The sequence below is a fragment of the Schistocerca americana genome, chromosome X (assembly GCF_021461395.2).
Source record: "Schistocerca americana isolate TAMUIC-IGC-003095 chromosome X, iqSchAmer2.1, whole genome shotgun sequence".
NCBI classification, from domain to species: Eukaryota; Metazoa; Arthropoda; class Insecta; order Orthoptera; family Acrididae; genus Schistocerca; species Schistocerca americana.
In genome coordinates this window covers 123,347,977-123,368,989 of record NC_060130.1, presented here as the reverse complement: position 1 = coordinate 123,368,989, position 21,013 = coordinate 123,347,977, and the positions used below count along the sequence as shown (strand labels likewise).

Genomic DNA, 21,013 nt, shown 5'->3' with positions numbered 1-21,013 from the left:
ATGGAATTTGTCTGTGTTTTGGGAACTGTGGTTAAATATCCACTTGTGCAATGATTGGAACCTGGGACTGTCTAGGATGTATTCCTAGACTTGAACTGTGAACTCAATAAGTACATAGTATTCAGGACAAACCAACAACAGCCCGACATATGTTACATATAAATCTGCATAGATATTTCCAGCACACACAATTCTTTTTCCTTTTGTTTAAGAATTTGACATTGGACGTATATATGTTACAGTAGTTTATATTCCTGAAATTGGCATTCAACAATGAGGCCAAACAGCCATTTACTGTGTTTTATCATTATCAATATTACTCACTAAGTACACAAAAGGACAACATAACCACTGTACAAATTTTTATTTGTTTACTTATTTTATCTGAATATGACAGTATTGAAATGATTTGAGTGTCTGAAAATTGCCGTGTCTTGAAACACATTCAAACCAGCAATCTCCATCTTACTGCCTTTGTCCGATCTCTACATCTACATCTATACCCTGAAAACCACTGTGTAGTGCATAGCAGAGGGCACATCCCATTGTGCAAGTTATTAGGATTTTTCCCTGTTCCATTCAGGTACTGAGTTTGGGAAGATCATTTTTTAAATGCCTCTGTGTGTCCTGTAATTAATCTAATCTTGTTCTCACAATCCTTATGTGAATGATAAGTAGGAGGTTGTAGTATATTCCTAGAATCATAGTTTTGTAAGTAGGCTTTCTTGAGATAGTTTATGTCCATCTTCAAGAGTCTGCCAATTCAGGTTCTTTAGCATCTCTGTGACATTCTCCCACAAGTCAAATATTCATGTTGTGCTTCTCTATATATATATATTTAATATCTCCTGTTAGTCCTGTATGGTATGGATTTTACACATTTGAGCCAAATATTCCAGAATGGGTTGCATGAATGATTTGTAAGCAGTCTCCTTTGTAGACCAATGGCATTTTCCCAGTATTCAGCCAATAAACCAAAGTCTAATCACCTGCTTTACCCATGACTGAGTCTATGTGATCATTACATTTTGTATACCTACAAAGTATTACATCTGGGTATTTGTAAGTGTCGGCCAATTCCAATGGTGACTCATTGATATTATGGTCCTGGGATACAACATTTCTTTCATTTTGTGAAGTGCACAGTTTTACATTCCTGAATATTTAATGCAAGTTGCCAATTTTTGCACCACTTTGCAATCTTATCAAGATCTGACTGAATACTTGTGCAGCGTCTGTGAGGCAATGCTTCACTGTAGATAATGTGTCATCTGCAGACAGTCTTAGGTTACTATTAAAGTCTGGAAGGTCATTAATATACAACATGAACAGCAAGGGCCCCAACACATTTTCCCGTGGCGCACCCAATGTTATGTTCTACATCTGATGTTGACTCTCCATTTAAGATAAGACACTGTATTGTCCCCACCAAAAAATCCTCAGTCCAACCACATATTTCACTTTATACCCAGATGATTGTACTCTTGACAATAAGTGCAGATGTGGTACACAGTGAAATGCTTTTTGGAAATCAAGAAATACTGCATCTAACTAACTCCCTTAATTGTGTCACGTGAGAAAAGTGTGAGTTGTGTTTCACTTGATCTATGTTTTTGGAATCCTTGGTGGCTGGCATTGAGGAGGTCATTCTGTTCAAGATACCTTATTATGTTTGAGCTCAGAATATGTTCTAAGACCCTACAACAAATTGATGTCACGGATATTGGTCAGTAGTTTGGTGGACCACTTGTACTACCCTTCTTGTTGACAGGTGTGACCTGAGGTTTTTCCCAAGAACTGGGCACAGTTTTTTGTTCAAGAGATGTATGGTAGATTATAGTTAGAAGAGGAGCTAATTCAGCCAAAAATTCAGCATAGAATCTTACAGGGATTCCATTGAGCCCTGGAGCTTTGTTCAATTTTAACAATTTCACCTGTTTCTCAACACCACTGACACTAATACTTATTTCATTGATCTTTCCAGTGGTATGAGGATTAAATTGGGGCAATTCTCCTGGGTTTTCTTTTGTAAAGGAACAAGTGAATACAGAGTTAAGCATTTCAGCTTTTGCTTTGCTAACCCCAATTTCAGTTCCTGTCTCATTTGCTAGGGACTGAACACTAACTTTGGTGCCACTAACAGCCTTTACATATGACCAGAATTTTTTTGGGTTTTGTGAAATATAATTTGACAATATTCTGCTACAGTAGTAATTGAAGGCATCACATGTTGATGTCTTGACAGCCCTAAATGTTTCATTCAGCATCTCTCTATCTATCACCCTGTGGTTTATTTTACACCTATTATGCAGTAATCCCTGTTTCTTTACAGTGACTACTATACTATGGAGGTTCCCTCCCATTGTGAACTGTTCTGCTGGATACGTATCTGTCCAGTGCATGGTAAACTATTTTTTTAAACTTGAGCCGTACATGCCCCTGCACTGTGCTGAAAGCTTAAAAGTTCCTCATTGAGATATGAAAATACTGCTTTTTTATCTAGTTTACTGAACACACACACATATATATATCTTTCCACTTGATTTAGTTGTCCTTTGTACTTTATAGTCATTTTTGCCACAACCGCATCATGGTCACAGATACCAGCTTCGATGTGGACATCTTCAAAGATTTTGGGTCTATTTGTTGCCATTAGATCTATTTCCGTCATGAATGGGGCTCCAAACTAACTGTTCTAGGTAATTTTCAGAGAATGCATTTAGTAATGTTTCACAGCATGTCTCGTCATGTCCACCACTAAAAAAACTGTAATTTTCGCAGTTAATTGTCGGATGATAAGTCTCCACTGATGATTGAGAAACTTATGTGCAAGTGAACTGAGGTTTTCTTTGAAGTTTTCAATTACATAGGAAGAGGAGTCTGATGGGGGGATATAAGGATCCAGTTACAATTTTATGCCCATCCCTGACACTGAGCCTCCCCCAGTCGGTCTCACATGCAGCTGCAACTTCTCTCTCAGTGGATTTGTATTTCTTGTCTACAATGGCAAATACGCCGTCTCCATTTCCCATTAGCCTATCTTTTCAATAAACACTTAACTTATTCCCAATAATCTCACTGCTATCAATTTCAGGTTTCAACTAGTTTTCTGTACCTAGTATTATGTAAGCTTCACTGTTTTTTTAGGAGTGCTTCAAACTCTGGCACTCTATTGTGAATGCCTCGGCAGTTAACTACCCCGTAGGGGCATTTTTTGGACCTTACTCTTATACTACTGGGTAACCTACAGGTGATGTTATCTGGACTGGATGGAGAATTGCCTAATCTACAACCTCCTGTTCCCGGTTGAACTAACAAACTTTTTCTGTTTATTTAGATATATACGTCTCAAAGAATCGGATCTCGGACATATGCCTCATATAGGGGCTAACTGCTGGCATATGGGAACTTTACAGTTCAGCTGTCCACTATTGATATAAAAATTCAAGCACGTTTCTTAAGTACTAGTTCACAAATGTTTATTCAGTGATACACAGTCACACGTGGACAAACCCAAATTCGATACAGAATCATCAATTTAAAGGAATGTCTCAGTCCACTTGACCTAAACAACCCGGAGCCACATTGGCTTAAGGTCAGGCCTAAAGAGCAAATGTTTTTGAATAGGTCTTCCTTCAGCCTGACACAACTAGTTCTTCTAATTGAAATATGTTTACTTCCTCCCCAGACATCAGTAAAGGAACAGCAAGCAGAAATCGCATAGCGAACAGTCGGTTGCCGTGGCTCACTGGGCACATTCGGTTTGAGACAGAGTAGTTGCTCTGATTGCAGAAGGCAGCTTTTCAGTTAGAGGAGCTAGCAGGAGGTACGGTGTGCGACCTAGTACCACAGAAACATAGACTGAGAACACATCAGGAGGACAGAGAACTTCAGTGTAAGAGCCGACAGATTCACTGTCGAGTAGTATGGCAAGACACCAACTTCCTCAGTTGCAGTGACACAGTTCTCTGAAGGCTGAGGACTGGACTGGTCACAGAACTCAGAGAGGAAAACAGTTTATACCGGCTTGCATTCATGCCGCTGCATCTGTACCCAGTGTGGGAAAATGTAATTTTCACTGACGAGAATGTGCTTTTCACTAGCAACGGTGGTCCGAGGGTGACTTTAAAGTTCACAAATGCTCTTGACATCGTGAAGAATATGTAGTGATGACAAGAAGAAATGGGCAGCTATTGGTTTCCTGTTGTTGTTGGACTTTCGTGATAGAAGCAGGAGTATTTCAGAGAATTGAGGGAACTATTGATAGCAGGCAGTATGCCCATATGATGAAGAACGTGATGCTTTTTTCAGTGTGAATGATATACAGTGAAGGGAAAAATGAAATGTGTGTATGGCATTATTGGCTGGGAGACCCCATCTGGAGTATGCAATGATGAGGACAAAACACACACACACACACACACACACACACACACACACACACACACACACACAAGAAGAGTTAATCCTTGATGTGGGCAAGAATCGAACCCGGGCCCCAGTGACTGAAAATCAGCAATGATAACCACAAGTTACTGAAAGATCATTCTCTTGTGCATAATTCCACATTCGTTCAGCAACATCTGTCCAACATGGCATCAACATCGTGGACTGGCCCCCACAGGCTTCCGATATGAATCCGATCGGGAATATATGGGCTGCCTATGAAACCGACCACCTACTCTCGTGCTCATTGAGATTCTCTTCTTGAAGCCTGGGAGGAAGTTTCTCTTCTGGCAAGTGCAACCGACTCCTCATAGGGTTAATGCCAAAGAGACACGATTAAAGTCAGAAATAATGAAGGATCCTGTACAAAATATTGGGGCACTGAAAACAGTTTACTTTTTCTTCACTTGTTCTTTTCCTTAATTTCCTGTCAGTGATGGCCAGTGAAAGATCACACAGTGACAGTATGGTATCCAACTACACATAATAAAATATGAGTTAGTTTTCCTATAAGTCACCTTTTTAATTGAAATTAGTTACTTTTAAATATGTTTTTTAAACATAATATTTATCTTTCATTTGCTCTTTGACTACATACTTAAAAAGTAATAAATCACAAGAGACTCTCTTAAGGCTACTTTCTGTTATTTCATCTGTCGCTTGCCCCCTGTTGCTACTTCCTGTATCCTCCAAAAAATATGTAAAAAAATTCTTCTTATATTTATTCACCTGTAATTTCCCCTCCCATCTCTTTCTCTCACTCATACAAACTGTGGGCCGATCTTGGTAGGCACGCTATGCCTCCATTTGTACACCAAGGTGAAAAAGTCGTGGGATCATGATACGACTTAAACAGATGGTGGTAGTATCGCGTACACGAGGAATAAAAGGGCAGTGCATTGGCGAAGCTTCATGTGAAATGGTTTCCGACATGAATACGGTCGCACAAAGGGATTTAACAGACTTTAAATTCAGAATGGTGGTTGGAGCTACACGCATGGAACATTCCATTTTGGAAATCATTAGGGAGGTCAATATTCCAAAATCGACAGCGTCAAGAATGTATCAAGAATACCAGATATCAGTCATTACCTCTGACCCCAGACAATGCAGCGAGTCCTGTGGTCCAACTGAACTAATGGTTACATTCAGCTACCTGGAGACTATTTGCAGTCATTCATGACTTCATGTTCCCAAACATTGACGGAATTTTTATGGATGGACAATGCTCCATGTCATTGGGCCGCAATTGTTTGTAATTGGTTTGAAGAACATTCTGGACAATTTGAGCGAATGACTTGGCCACCCAGATTGCCTCACAAGAATCCAATCGAATATTTATGGGACAGAATCAAGATGTCAGTTTGTGCACAAAATCTTGCACTGGCAACACTTTCGCAGTTATGGATGGCTATAGAGGCAACACAGGTCAATATTTCTTCAGGGGAAAGGCCAGCCATTTTGTTACTCTGAGGCTCGATTTCATAATTTCGGTAAACAATGTCTGAAATTTTGCTGTCTTTTCATTCTAGTGAATTCGTAAAAACAATAAAACAAAAGAAATGAAAATATGTAGCTTTGAACTCCACACATTCAGCTTACCACTCCAATATTCTAACTATTATGCCACGAGACACAGGCATAATGAAAGTCTCCTTGAATACTCTACTCAACACACTCATGGGAGGAAATTTTGTGGCTTTTATCTTCATTCTGAAACTGTGAAGTTATTTCAATTTGCTAAAGATGAATATGAGCAATTTTAGAAAGAGAAGTGTGTTAGTGAAACTCGCTCTACATTCTTAAACACGAACAATAGATAGTGCTCCCTTGTAAGTGCATTCTTACACATTTTATAACCTCTGTGCCTCATATTTGTTGGTATCCAGATGCTGCTGTTGCAATTCAAACATTCAGTCAAGTTCATAATCTGCATCGTAAAGTAAGCAATCCTTAGCACATGAGGCATAGGTCAATACAGAATGAGCATTGGATATCTCACATTTCATGAATCAATAACCCACTTTCTCTGTATGACGTCATGCCCTGCCCCAGTTTTTGTACTGTTAGTGCCAAATGATACTATTTTTATGCCATTATGTCTACAGTAGCCCAGCTGTTGAGTGTACATGCACCATACGTTGTTATGTCTGCCCCATGTTGACTGACTTCAATCAGCATGCCAGTAACAAATCTACTTATGTCATTAACAACAGCTGATGACCATATTACCATCAAGAGTAAGTCCTGCAACAATGGTATTTTAACCTACACCTCTGGCATAATATAACATCAAATCTTGTAAATATGTGGATGTTAACAAATGGCAGATCTTGAGCGTACATTCTGTTAATCTCATATCATGTTTTTATCAGTACATTGTTTTATGCTTTGTAGATGCTCGGATATGGCACATGTCAAAACTACAACAGTGAAATAAGAACAGTAACATCTAAAAGCAGATATAATGTCATTAAAAAATCATAGCAGCTGTTGACCCATGTAAAAAGAAATTAGTACTACTGCAGTAGTTTGCAGGGTTGTCACTACAGAAAGCTATTAACTAAGAACATCTGCTGTAAGTGAAACATTGGGAGTTGAGCTTTTTGGAAAGTGATTTGAATGATGAAATTATGCCAGATTTTTGCAAAATATATAGCATCTGATAACCACCATTCTATAACAGTGAAGATATCACTGGAAATGATTGCTGTGTTTTCGCTCATAAAGTGAGTGTTAACCTATATTAATGACCTTCAAATGGGAAATTATGAATAGTAATTTCAAATGGACCAGTTTTGCCTGAGACACGTGCTTAATATCTAAAACTGGCAGTTCTTTATTGTAAATTCACAAAAATTTTATTTCATTTCTATATTAATAAGATTCATTTCTTACTAACTTTTACTTTATTCTTTCTTTTAGTACTGCTGAAGCATCTGAATAATTAAAATGTTACCTTAACAACTTGTGGTGAACTGAAAGGTTATGCACAAGTCTGCAGCCCACATCAAATTTTCATCGTGTGCTGTCCACTCTTTCCAGTCTTCATCTCGTACAACTTTTTTAATATGTGATGTGGGAGTAAATGTAATGCAGTGTTTTCGTCTCACCAATGTAAGTTACGTTTGAAGAAAACAACTGATGAATATATACGTTTTTTCCCACATATCTCTCTCTCTCTCTCTCTGTGTGTGTGTGTGTGTGTGTGTGTGTGTGTGTGTGAGATCATTTGGATAATTTGTCAGTCCTGTCTTTACTGGCCTGAGTGTAGATGTGTGATGCTGCAGAAAGGAAGACAGGAAAATTAGATATTAGATTGGTTTTGACAATATCCAGAAGAGTACACAAATTGATTACAGAATTTTAGTACTCACAGATGAATACAAATGAAAACACTACAATAGTGGTATGGTCCAGAATAACACTTTCACTGTTTGTGTAGAGGCAATAAGAATGGGAAAGCCTAAGAAGCAAGTGTAAAAGATATAGTGCATATAAATGAAATACCAATTTATTAACTGTAACATAAGGAAAATGGACTCGAGAAAACTATTAAGTTGTGAGACGCTATTGCTGGACAGTACTTACCTTTGTTCCTGTTACACTGAATGAAATGCTGATTTTTTTTTCCCCCCCTCTCTCGTCATGGCGTGGTTGCTGACACTCGTGTTCTGTGAATTCACATGACTGGAAAGATGAAACCATGTTTCATTACTCATGATGTTATGGAAAGAGTCTAACAAACCATCATTGATGTTATTCAAAGCAATGCTCAGTAATCTACACATTTCTGACTGTCATTGTCCCATAACTGCTGCAGACCCATCATATGATATGGCAACTCCTCCTACTTACATGTGCCTATTGGGCCAGTTTATGTGTAGACTTCTTTGGGCTCTGAATAATTCCTCAGCAAATGTCTGCAATAAATTTTGGTGTGCAAACTGAAGGAATTCTTTGTCATTTTACCTTTGGCACAGATCCATAGGTGCATCAATTTTCATGGAATCTGTATTGCTGTCTTTGCTGCTAGTCCTTTATCCAGTTACTTGACCCAAAAATTTTGCGAGTTTCCTTAATTGATCTTTCTTTCACATATGCTTCCACAATTTCAATTCTTTCTTGCATCAAGAAAGGTATTGTGCTGACCACAAAGAGAAATTTCTAACTTCACTGATGAAATAAACTGAAATGCTGACAGAAGAATGCTAACAATTGATTTCTGCATAAAACTGGCCATTGTTGTAGCTGTTTCCTCTATTTAAGAAGTCAAAATATTGAATTCACATTCAATGGAGAGGTGGGCTACTTCTAACTGTGCCACCCATTAGATCCTGACCTAAAATTCGTTGTCTGATATCTGCTCAGAGGGTAGGTTCCCCTCACCTAAAAATCTGTGATTTGCCATCTTTACATATTTTGAAATGTAGATAGACTCTATTTTTGCCAAAATTCACATTTATTTTGGACAAAATTTGCATCATTTTTGGCAAAATTAACGTCAAAACATTGTTCATTTGTAAATTATTAGACATACTACAAATTTAAATAGTTGTCACACTAAGTGACCTTGAGATGAAGCCTTAGTACTTTGAAATTGACTATTAAAATAATGGTGATTGGGGAACTTTTTGATTTGAATGTTTGCTTTTGTAAAAACTTTGTTTTTTTCAGATATGGTCATCACTTGTTTTCATTATTTGACTCTGTTTAAGCTTTTGACGACTGATTGTTTCTGTTGAGAAGCATCAGCATTTTTCCACCTGTGAACAGAGTGCTTCTCTGATTTGCAGTGTTTCTCAACATTATTTTTATTTTCCCACATATTTGATAGTTACAAAATCTGCAGAATATTGATTGTGACCTCTCATAACCATGCAACCCCTACTTGATGGCTTGCAGCTTATGTATGTAGATGTAGATGATAATGGAGGTAGAACCAACAAGGTACTCTGCATAGAAGTAGAACTGAAAATAACTCTGTTCATGTGTTTGGCAGAGATTTGCAGCATGTTCAAAATACATTGACAAGTTTGATTTTCTGTTCTGTTCAGTGCAGAGTGCAGACACTACAAACTGGCAGTTGGCTGCAAGCATAAACAAACTAGAATTATTCATCACCACCAAAGGAGAGAGGAGCATTGTGGGTAAATGAGCCATGCCTCCCTCTCGCAGCACAATTGGAATACACGTGTGTTGTGTGATCTGTGTTTCTGCAAAAAGCAGAACTGACACATGGACATAGTTGTAAGGATCGCTGATCGCTTCTGGTGTCGTGAGGGCTATAATCAAACACTATGTTGCTCAGTATTAGTTTCTTCACTCATTTCAAAATAAGAAAAGAACACAACACAGAGCATTCAGTAATGGCTACCATGCAACTGCTTCGAGGATGGTTGTGTTGTAAACAAGGTGTTTCAGACCGAACTGGTACCAGTATTTGATACAACCACAGTTCAAAACGCCATCCACCAAGATATCTCTGCATACACCCATTAGATATTTTTTATGGGAATGTGTTAACAGCCTCCAAACGCATCCAGAACAGACAGTTTTCAGCACTAGATGCTAGTACAACTGGTGCTTCTTTTAAAAACCTGTCATATGTCTGTCTACCTAAACACATGTTGCACATTGTCAAGTGTTTGAACAGTCTATAATCTGCCAGTATGTCACTGATCCTGAATATTTCTGAGCTTGCATTCAGTAGGTAATATACAAGCCAAGCAACTAACAGTACTGTGTCTGACAATGTTTCCTTCATACTTAGTTTTCAACTACTCTCATTCTCAAGACACAAGGACGCTATATTGCTGTTGTTAAGCACAAGGAGAAGTTTGACATTGCTTTGGCACAACAACATGTAATAACAGATCGTATTAAATTCAAATACAATTGGAAAAGGTGTTTATCTTCTTCGTGAAATCACAAAAGTTGTACAAGAAACATGTTTCTAAAAAACAGTAAAAAAAGTACAAAAACTTTGATAAACCATTCTGTGCAAATTGTACTATCCACCCAGGCACTATTTTGTGTAAATAATTGGCATCGCAGACATATTAATGTGTTTGAAACAACATGATTTCTTACTTTTACCAATGACAAGCAAAGGCAGCCTGTGACTAACAGCAGCATTAGTACCAGCTAAAGTAGTAATACAGTCTTTGCTTATTTTAGAATCAGCTGCTGCTAGTTCATGATAAAAAGCAAGAGCTTTTCTTGACAGAGCTTTCGAATTGAGCCCCGTTTCTTCAGCATTGTAAACATTTTCGGGAGCATAATCTTCTTCCCTCAGTAGACCCTTAGTTTGATTTTGAAGGAAGCAGTTGATGAAGATTCAGTTGACAGTTTTTCTCCGTGTTTGTGAAGCTAATTAACACTGTGTTCTGAGTTAGTGTTTTAACCAGTCTTTACTTTTGACTTAGTGTTTTAACCAGTCTTTACTTGCTTTAATATTTGATGACTCTCCAAGATTTTCATTAAATTGAATTGCCTTTCCACATAGAGTGGGACCAAAGATAGGTTCTCCTTGTGATCTGTTTTGTGTAAATCACATGTAAACAGTATCATCTAGGTCTGTGTTCATGATGCACTTCATAGTTTTACGACTTGTCGATGCGGTGGACTGAAGCTTTGATATAAAATCTTTGATGCACATCTTTTATTTTTTTTGTATCCGTAGTTGTCAATGTACCAACCTTGTGTTCAGTAGACAACTTGGTTGCAGATACACCTTCCTCTAACCTTTTATTAATCTCAAATTTATATCTCATAGAAAGGACAATACATTTACATCTAGGCATTTTATATTGCAAGTGTACTTCACGTGGCAAAGTTGACACAAGTGAACATTGTAGCGACTCAGCATGGGGGGAGGGTGAGGGAGGGGGAGGGGGAAAGGAAGGGCAAGATCATAGTGGCAGGCGCCACACTCAAGTGAGTAACAGTTTGGGTATGTGTCATTTGCTTGACCGATGTTTGGATAATTGATGCTCTACTATATTACATGGAGTTAACACCCTCATTTGTGAGTAATTGGTCATCATTGTCAGAAATACCATTTAATACTTGCCTCCTGTTATGTTGAGGTTTATAAATGATAAACACCATTGCTGTTTTCAGTAAGAAAGTTAATATTAAAATCACTCAAAATTATAGTAGCTTTTGTTGTAGAGAGAGCACAAATTAGAAGAGATGGTAGTTAGAAGAGATGGTAATAGTCGTAAGAAATTTCACGATTTCCATGCAAAAGACCAGTGTTGTGAGCACTGTGATGGTTATATTTGCATTTACTGCAATCCGAGGGACTTCAAAGTACAGTATTGCTGTGTGCAATGTGTGTGTAACTGCATTGATGTATGTTCTATATTATTTCTGGCATGCATTATAGCATCGTCATCTACACCCACATGATTACTCTGCAATTCACAATTAAATGCTTGGCAGAGATTTCATTGAACCACTTTCAAGCTATTTCCTTACCATTCTACTCTCAAACTGTGCATGGGAAAAACACAGTTAAATCTTTCCATGCGAACTCTGATTTCTCTTATTTTATTATGATGATTGTTTCTCCGTATGTAGGTGGGCACCAACAACGTAATTTGTCATTCAGAGGAGAAAATTGGTGATTGAAATTTTATGGGAAGATCTTTCTGCAAAGAGAAATGTCTTTGTTCTAATGATTGCCACCCCGACTCACATATCATATCTATGGCACACTCTCCCCTATTTCATGATAATACAAAATGAGCTGCCCTTCATTGAACTTTGTCAATGCCCATATTGCACTACAGTAGCCCAGAAGAAGATGGACAAGCATAGTGTAGGTAGTCCCTTTAGTAGACCCTGTTGTATTTTCTAAGTGTTGTGCCAATAAATCAATCTTGCCTTACCCACAACATTATCTATGTGACTATTCAAATTTAAGTTATTCACAATTGAAATCCCTAAGTATATACTTGAATTCAGAGCCTTTAGATTTGTATGATGTATTGTGTAACTGAAATTTAGTGGATTCCTTTTAGTACTCATGTGGGTGACTTTGCCTTTTCATTATGTACAGACAGTTGCCTCTTTTTTGCACCCTGCAGATATCTTGTCGAAATCATTTTGCAATTGGTTTTGATCATCTGATGACATCGCAAGACAGTAAATGACAGCAGCATCTGCAAACAGTCTAAGAGGGCTGCCCAGATTGTCTCCTAAATTTACTGAATCCATGTTGACTATTTGTCAATAAACCATGTTATTTGAGGAAATTCATAATATTTAAAAAGTTCTACTGGAAATCAACATTAGTGATATGGACTGTAATTCAGTGGATTACTCCTGTTTACTTTCTTGGGCATTCGTGTGTTGTTTGCAACTTAGTTGTTAGGTACGGATCTTTCGGTGAGCGGCAATTGTATGTGATTTTTAGATATGGAGCTATTGCATCAGAATACTCTGAAAGTAACCTCACTGATGTACAATCTGGACAGGAGGTTTGTCCATACATTTTCTACTGTAATGCAATGTTAGACTGTAGCCGTGCAGTTTTAGAGTGTTTATTCATTTTTTCATATGGTGTTCTGTGAGACCAATTTTGAGCACCAACTAAGAGACCACTTGTCACTAACATTTCTTGCCAGTTGATGTAATTTTCTTCTGAGGCTCTGAATTTTCTGACAAAAAAATACAAATTAATTAACATCCTCAGTGACATCACTACAACTGATCACATCAGTTAACATTGGAACTTGGTAAGAGTCATCATGTCCTTATTGCTCTTCTGTTTACTGAGACTATGAAATTCCTTGGGCTCATGCTTGATAGGAAATTTTCTTGGTCCTCCCACATGTCTTGCCTGGCTGCCAGCTGCACGCAGCCCCTCAATGGTCTACATGTTATAGGTGGTACTTCCTGGGAAGCAGATCGGACCTCCCTCCTCCATTTGTGCCAATCCCTCGCCCGTTCGAAACTAGACTATGGGTGTTTTGTTTATGCATCTGCACGTCCATCCATCTTACGCTGTCTAAATACCATCCACTATTGTGGAGTCCGTTTGGCCACTGGCACCTTTCCCACTAGTCCAGTTGAAAGTCTCTATGCAGAAGCTGCCAAATTACCTTTGTCATACCGGTGTTATGTTCTACTCAACTGATATGCATGCCATTTGTCTGCCATGCTCGGTCGCCCATCCTATGCCTCTTTCTCCGATGACTTTGACTGCCAGTATGGGGCGCATCCCTCTTCTCTGTTATCTCCTGGAGTTTGCTTTCGGCTGTCGCTCCAGCAGCTTAACTTCATTCTACCTGCCACTTTCCTGATGGGTGTGAACCCTTCGCCACCTTGGCATCATGCAGCAGCCCTTGTCCACCTTGGACTTCATTCACTTCCTACTCCAGATTCGATCTATTGTTGTAAGTTTCTCATCATCTCTCACAGCTTGGCAGTAGTACCTTTGTGTACACTGATGGCTCTCAGGCTGACCATGGTGTCGGGTGTGCCTTTGTCATTGGTACTGATGATTTTCAGTATCGGCTTACAGAACACTGCTCAGTATTTACAGCAGAGCTCTTCGCACGGTCTCTAGCCGTGCAATACATCCAGCAACAAAGGCTTTCCAATTGTGTCATCTGCTCTGATTCTGTCAGAGCCTCTGTGTGCTGTACATGGTCCATCCCTTAGTTCAGTGTGTCCAAGAAAGCTTCCACTTGCTCACTCTTGAGGGAGCCGCTCTGATATATATGTGGGTTCCTGGTTACATCGGTCTGGCGGGAAATGAGGCTGCTGACACTGCTGCCAAGGCTGCAGTCTTCCTATCTCAGCCCACTAGTTTTTCCATTCCTTCTGATGGTCTCTGGGTTTGCCATCTGTCAAGTTGTGTGTTGGCCACTACTGTTTTAGCCATTGCCATTTGTTAAGTGGTGATCCCCCATTTGACCAGTTACGTTCTCATTTATGTTTGCCATGCGAGTTATTGGCCGTTCAATGAACAACATGTGGGCTGTCGACCGCGTTCTACTTTTTATAGGTCATGGCAATGTGGTGAAGGACATTTAATCTTTATTTCGGAATCTTGTTGTCTCTACGGCACTTTTTATGGACCTTTCTTCAAGAGGAAGCCCTTGCTCTTAGCTCTCTTTCCTTACATCGGCTGGGCTTAACGTGTAATTGTTTTTAACTCCTCTTTCATATTAGTGTTCTAAGGTTCTGACAAGGGTGCACATGACAGTTGTTTTTTCACTCTAAAACAAAGTGAAGGAAAACAAACAAAACAAAACAAAACTTGATAAGAGTTGGTGAACTTGCTTACCTTCTGATGTACTACTTTCCATTATTGATATGAAGCCTTAAAAATTTTTCTTTAAGTGAAGTAGCTTTATTTGCCCTCTGTCTCCTCATTAAACAGTGATGTGCTTCTGCTGCTATCATTGTTGGTGCTGCCGTTACTGCTCCTACAGCTGTTCATGGTGCTACTACTTTTGGTGGTGGTGGTGGTGGTGGTGGTGGTGGTGGTGTTAATGCTAATGCTACTACTGTTTCTGGTGCTCTATTGTTATTGGTATTATTTCTGCACCACTGATATTTGTTGTAAAGGTTGTGTTAATATGTTCATCCTGTTGTAGAACGGTTTGCTTTATGAAATTCCTGCATTGCATTCACAGTGTTGTTCTATGCTTGCCTTCAGAAGAATACTCCATTGCAATGGCTGGCAGTGCCACACTGTCAGTTTCGTTGCTGATCATATCCAACAATTCAGATTTTTGAAAAATCTGGAGTGTCTTGCCCCTTTAATTCAGATGCATGACACGTATAGCTGCATCTCTCAAGAAAATCTACACTAAAATAGCTTATATTTGGATGAGCTTTTGAAACCTTAAGGAACTGTGTGTTAAGTTTGTTACTTTTAATATTTAAGTAGGGATGGGGTCATGCCTATAGTGTATTCTGATCACTATAATACTTTGTTTTTCAGCTGTGTTCAGAGCACTTTTTGGGATGTTGACAGCATTATTGCTTATTCATTTCTGTACACATCATTCATATCTCCCAGTAAAAAAAAAGTTATGTACTGTACTGCTCCCTGTTATAGTGCACGTAATGGTCATTCCAACCAACATCTCTAACTTGAAATTTATTGTTGATGCTATACACAAACAGTACACGGCATTTTTTACAAACCACTTGTCAGAGATTGCATCTGCTTATTTGCAGGAAACACTCCTGCTCCTACACAGGGAACTAATTTTGTACCAATAATCTTGGAGTCCATTACTGGTCTACCTCACTGACACTGTTTGGCATACAAAGGAAATGTCAGCACACAAATAGACAAAAAGTACGTAGAAAACCTCACAGTTTAATCGGAAGGCATTCTCGCATAGGAAAACAGAAATGAAACAAGTGAGGTACACATTGGTCTGACAAGAGAGCTAGTCAGTAATCAAATCAAAAACATAACAACACAGATGAAAGGAAACACAGGAAACCAAAACAATACAGATTCCAGAACCCTGACAAAACTTAAAAAGGAACTATAGGAACACAACACCATCATCACAAGGGCAGATAAAGGAAACAAAGTGGTTCTCATGGATAAAGCGAACAATAAGACACAAGAGTTCATCCCAAAAAATAAAATTACAAAACTAAAATCATATCCAACTGACAGATTCCAAATGAAGTTGAGAAAAACTCTAAAAGACATTGAAAATACACTAGACAACTATGAAAAAAGGATACTGCTGCAGACAAATCCCAGTGCACCATCCCACCAAAGCTGCACAAGAAAGACCTCCCTGTCAGAGTCATTGTGAATTATAGACATGGTCTCACTTACCCACTTGAAGGTACATGTTGAAACTCTTATCAGAAACCTATAAATTACAAGAGGATAAACTCTAAGAAACATCACACAATTGATTCATTGCATAAAAGACATACAGGTTCCAGACACAGCAACCTCCTGTAATTCAATGTAGGGAATATGTATTCCAATATACCACTAACTGACGCAATAAACATTAGAGAACAAAATCCTAAGACAGAGAGTACACTTCCACATGAATACACCAAAGGAACAGTGAGGTTGCTACAGCTAATAACAGAACAGAACTATTTCCAGTTCAGTAATGAATTCTGTTAAAAAGTGAAGGATTCCTAATGGGATCCACAGTGTCTGGAACCATAGCAAACATATTTATGAACCATTTAGCATGGATTATATTTAACAAAATAGTGTCAAATAAGTACAATGTCTTACTCTGGATTAGATGTATGGATGACATCTCTTGCCTTATATATGAACCAAGCAATAAAGTTCACCAGTTGCACACAGACGTAATTCTGTTCATTAAAAGCTAAATTTTTAATAGACAAAGAGCAAAATAGGTAATTAAATTTCCAGGACCCCATCATAAAGATTCAAAACAACAGCACACATTTGACGTATACTGAAAACCGACAACAGACACAATTATTCATGAGACATCACAACAGCCCAGTTCTCAAAAGCAAGACAGCACTTAAGATTCACACTCCACAGACTAAACACAATAGCATTAGGTACAGACAATTACCAAAAATAAATGAATACCTTAATCCAAATAGCCACAAACAATGGGTACAAAGAAAACTTTGTAAAAAAGCTGAATAGTAAAATCAAGAAACACAAAAGAACAAATGCCCAGCTGTCACCAACACAAGGACAGAATCACAAACAAACACAGAAAATATGAGAACATGAAAAAACACAAAGTCAGGAAGAAACAGAAAATAAAAGATGGTACACAGTGACGTACAACCACACACACACACACACACACACACACACACACACACACACACACACACACAGAGTATCTAATATTTTCAAAAAACAAGGCATAAAAATAGCCCACCAAATCAACAGCGCAAGTCAAAAATGCTTCCCAGAAACAATAGGAAAGACTGATCTATATCAGTAACCAGGAATATACCAACTGAAATGCAATACATGTGACAGAAGATACACATGTCAAACCAGGAGGACATCTGACACAAGATACAAAGAACCTGTAAGTGTATGGAGGTATAGCACTAATCATTCAACTTTAGCAGAATACTTATACCAACACTAACATAAAATTGCCACCAGAGACACAGGCATGGTAATCATAAGGATAAACAACAAATATACCCTCCTTACCTTACAAGAAAACTACCACATTCAAAAAACCATAACAGAAAATAAACTCATAAATGACCAGACCATTCTGACAAACCATGCACTCTTCAAACTAATCGACTACTTAACAGAACATTAAATATACACTAACCCCCTGCCAGTCTCCAGTCTCCTCACATACAGGACATTTTCACTAATTTACACTAGTGCATGCACCCCCCCCCCCCCCCCACACGAATTAAATAATAAATAAATGTAGTTTCACAGACAGTGCTCACAATATACATGAAAACAAATGAACATATATAAGGACTGTAATACTGTCGAGAGCGAGAAACACACGTAACTTCAGTTCGATTTTCAAATGCTGCCATGTGTATATGGGAAATGAAGTCATTTGACATCAACTGCTGCTAACAAGTAGGGAAGAAGCAGTGGTTTGGAGAATGTGTAAAGGAACACTGTAAGTAATTTGAACATCAACTTTTTAAACAAAACACCATTTTTAACCTGAAACAACCAAAAATGTACAAACATATGTATCCAATTTGCAAAATAACCACAGAAGATGCTTTATAAATAAAAGTGAAATGTGTCTGGCGTAAAATTCTCTTTAATTAAATTGCAGTAAGCGTAAGATGGAAAAACCAACAGCAACTGATTTTTACAGCTGCTGCAAAAGATGCAATGCGAACAAATATATTTCATAGATTTATTTCATTAAGTAGTTGCAAACACATTTTTATATGACACACAATTTGAAACTGTATTTTTGCTTTCAGAAGCCTCTCATCATTTTCCATCCAAGATGGTCAACAAGCAGTGAGCACAGTTGTTACTTCTAATATGTATAGTTAAATTATGGACTTCTGTTATTATATTAGATTTTACTGAAACTGTACATGCGTTTAATCTTTCTAGATATGTTTCCTTGTACATTATATCAGCAAAATATTTTTAAAAAGTACTTAAGAGGCACAGCAGAAAAGTAATGTAGCAGTCTTTATAAAAGCTATACATATTAATTATGTACCATTCAGAGTTATGTTGCAATGTTTGGAAAATTTTCCTGCACAGTAGTCATGCCGGAACTCTTTGCATTCTGTTCACATTCAACTGGTCTTATACATAGTACCAAAATAGTGACTGTAATAGTGAATGGTCAGTTTAAGGACAGAAAACATAGTGATTTGCTCAGTCATATTTGTAAATTGAGTTTGAGAAAAAGGGAATGGGAGTGACTTGGGAAGGAGGAGAACCTATGAGTTGCACTGTGTATCCAAAATTAAGTTACAGAGTGCACTGTTTAACAACATATTTTGCATCACTCTAGTTAGTGCAGTTTTTTGCAACTTGTAATTAGCTAGCTCTATATTGAATATTTGAAGCACTTCATACTTCCAATATGTAAAGTTCTGTGAGGAATTTTTTATGTGGTGTACCAAAATTGTATCTACAAATCTGGGATAGTTGGGAAGTTGAAGACAGTTGTAAGGATGGCTGTCATAAAACAAGTGGGAGTTCCTTTTGTTTTTCATTTCCTCCCTTTTGTGAGTTCTTTTTATTTTCTTTTTTTACCACATGGTAGACTGACTGAAAGCCGGTCCCTACTTATTCCCTGAGGTGTGTCATTGTGCATTTTTATTGGTTTTTAATGTGCAAGATTTTCCAAAAACTGGTGACGTATTAAGCAGTTTTATTGGCATTGGGAAAGGTATTTGTCCATCTCAGCTGTCATATTACACATAAAAATTTTATTACTCAGTGCCATTTGAAATTTTTTTTCTTGTGCTGTTATAACACAGCATAATAAAGCACTTTTAAAAAACATTATGGAACTTCATTCATGTCAGAAAAGAAGTATGATTCACTCTGCAGCTCAGTGAAATCTTGGCAGCTAGTCTACTCTTGTTCTTTTTCACATTTCTTATGTAAATGCATAACTCATTAAATTTTTACCAGTTTACCCACCATCAATTATTTTTACTGTCTCACTTTCTCTTGAAAATAATTTAGAAATTTCTTGGTTTTATTTTCTGTCAAATGGGTATTCATGTTACACTTATCTATTAAACTTGTAACTGTAGGAATAGTGTATATTCTGAGAATCCACATCTACAGTTACTTTCCTGCTTGCTATCTGAAGTTGGACAGTATCTCAACAAAGATGCTGTACTAAATGTCACACTAAGAAGAAACAAATTTGTTGTGAATTTTTCAACACTTAGCATTAGACATGTTGCCAGAGCTTTATTTTAGTGTGTTTCATTAAAGTATTTGCATTGCTTGAAGAAATACAGCAACCAAAAAATTATAGCTTTATTTTATGGAAGGATGCCTTTTTTGGCTTTCACCCATCTTCAACTTGTATATTACATTTATATCTTCATCAACATAATGTTTTTTTTATCAACTGAATTTTAAATTTCTGCAGCTGCCTTGTGCAAAATAACAATTTGTTTAGCTACCACATTTCTTGAATTTTCTATTTAAAGTTAATTGATAATTAGGTGTACTCATTTTTTATTCTGTAATTTGTGGCTCCTTCATGTGAATGGCACAATAAAATTGTCTGGTTGCTGTACTTCAAGTAGTGAAATCCACAGCCATGGAGCTCAGTTACTATTAACATGGATAAATGAGTGTCTTTGAGCTTTCTTGAGTCTCTGATAAATAATTTTAGTTTCTTTAGAACATAGTGATGTATTTCATTTTATGTAAACAAATTGCTGCACCTCTCCCCCCCCCTCCCCTCCCCTCCCTCTCTCTCTCTCTCTCTCTCTCTCTCTCTCTCTCTCTCTCTCTCTCTCTCTCCCCCTCCCCCTCCCCCTCCCCTCCTCCCCCCTCCCCTCCCCCTCTCCCTCCCTGCCTCCTTTTCTCTGCACCCTGCTGCCCCCCTTTATGTTGTTTCAACAATATAAAAACACATTGTTAAGATCTGTTCATGGGTAGAAACCCCTAATAGATCTGAAGTTACGATTTTTGAAGACTTCCTCCATGCAACGAATGGAAGCTGCAGACAACTAACGTAACATTTTTCTTGTTTTGTGTCTGAAACATTTGAGAATTAATTTTAATATGATGTCGTATTATTAGTTTTCCAAAATATGCTGTGTAGTTCACAGATATAGAAAGACTATTCCACCACTATGGTTGTAACAAAAAAAAAATACATATTCCAGATCTGTTCATAGGTAGAAACCTCTAATAGATCTGAAAAATACTGCTGTGCTGCAGATTCTTTATTTTTATAGTATACCATTTGATATCTTCATAAATAGATTGAGTCCTAAATAAATGAAAGATGTCTGTTGTTTATTGCCCATCTAGATGCTGGAACATTAGTGGGCAAATAGACACTTCATTGTGATTGCTTAGTAGAGACTGATATGTAATTGTATTCTGTCTAGT

At 37.8% G+C, this 21,013-nt stretch overlaps 1 protein-coding gene across 6 annotated transcripts in view; it reads left to right on the top strand.

The window, feature by feature from the left end:
* The window catches only part of LOC124555626 (protein Malvolio), a 368,432-nt gene extending 348,289 nt beyond the window's left edge, over positions 1-20,143 (top strand). For 5 of the 6 annotated variants that reach the window (XM_047129599.1, XM_047129600.1, XM_047129602.1 and 2 more), the window contains one exon: positions 18,385-20,143. In XM_047129599.1, coding sequence (XP_046985555.1) covers positions 18,385-18,460 — 76 coding nt within the window. In that variant the 3' untranslated portion in view covers positions 18,461-20,143. Of the gene's footprint in view, positions 1-7,371; positions 7,564-18,384 lie in introns of all 6 variants that reach the window. The other variant, XM_047129603.1, reaches the window with a different exon arrangement.
* Positions 20,144-21,013: the final 870 nt, after the last annotated feature.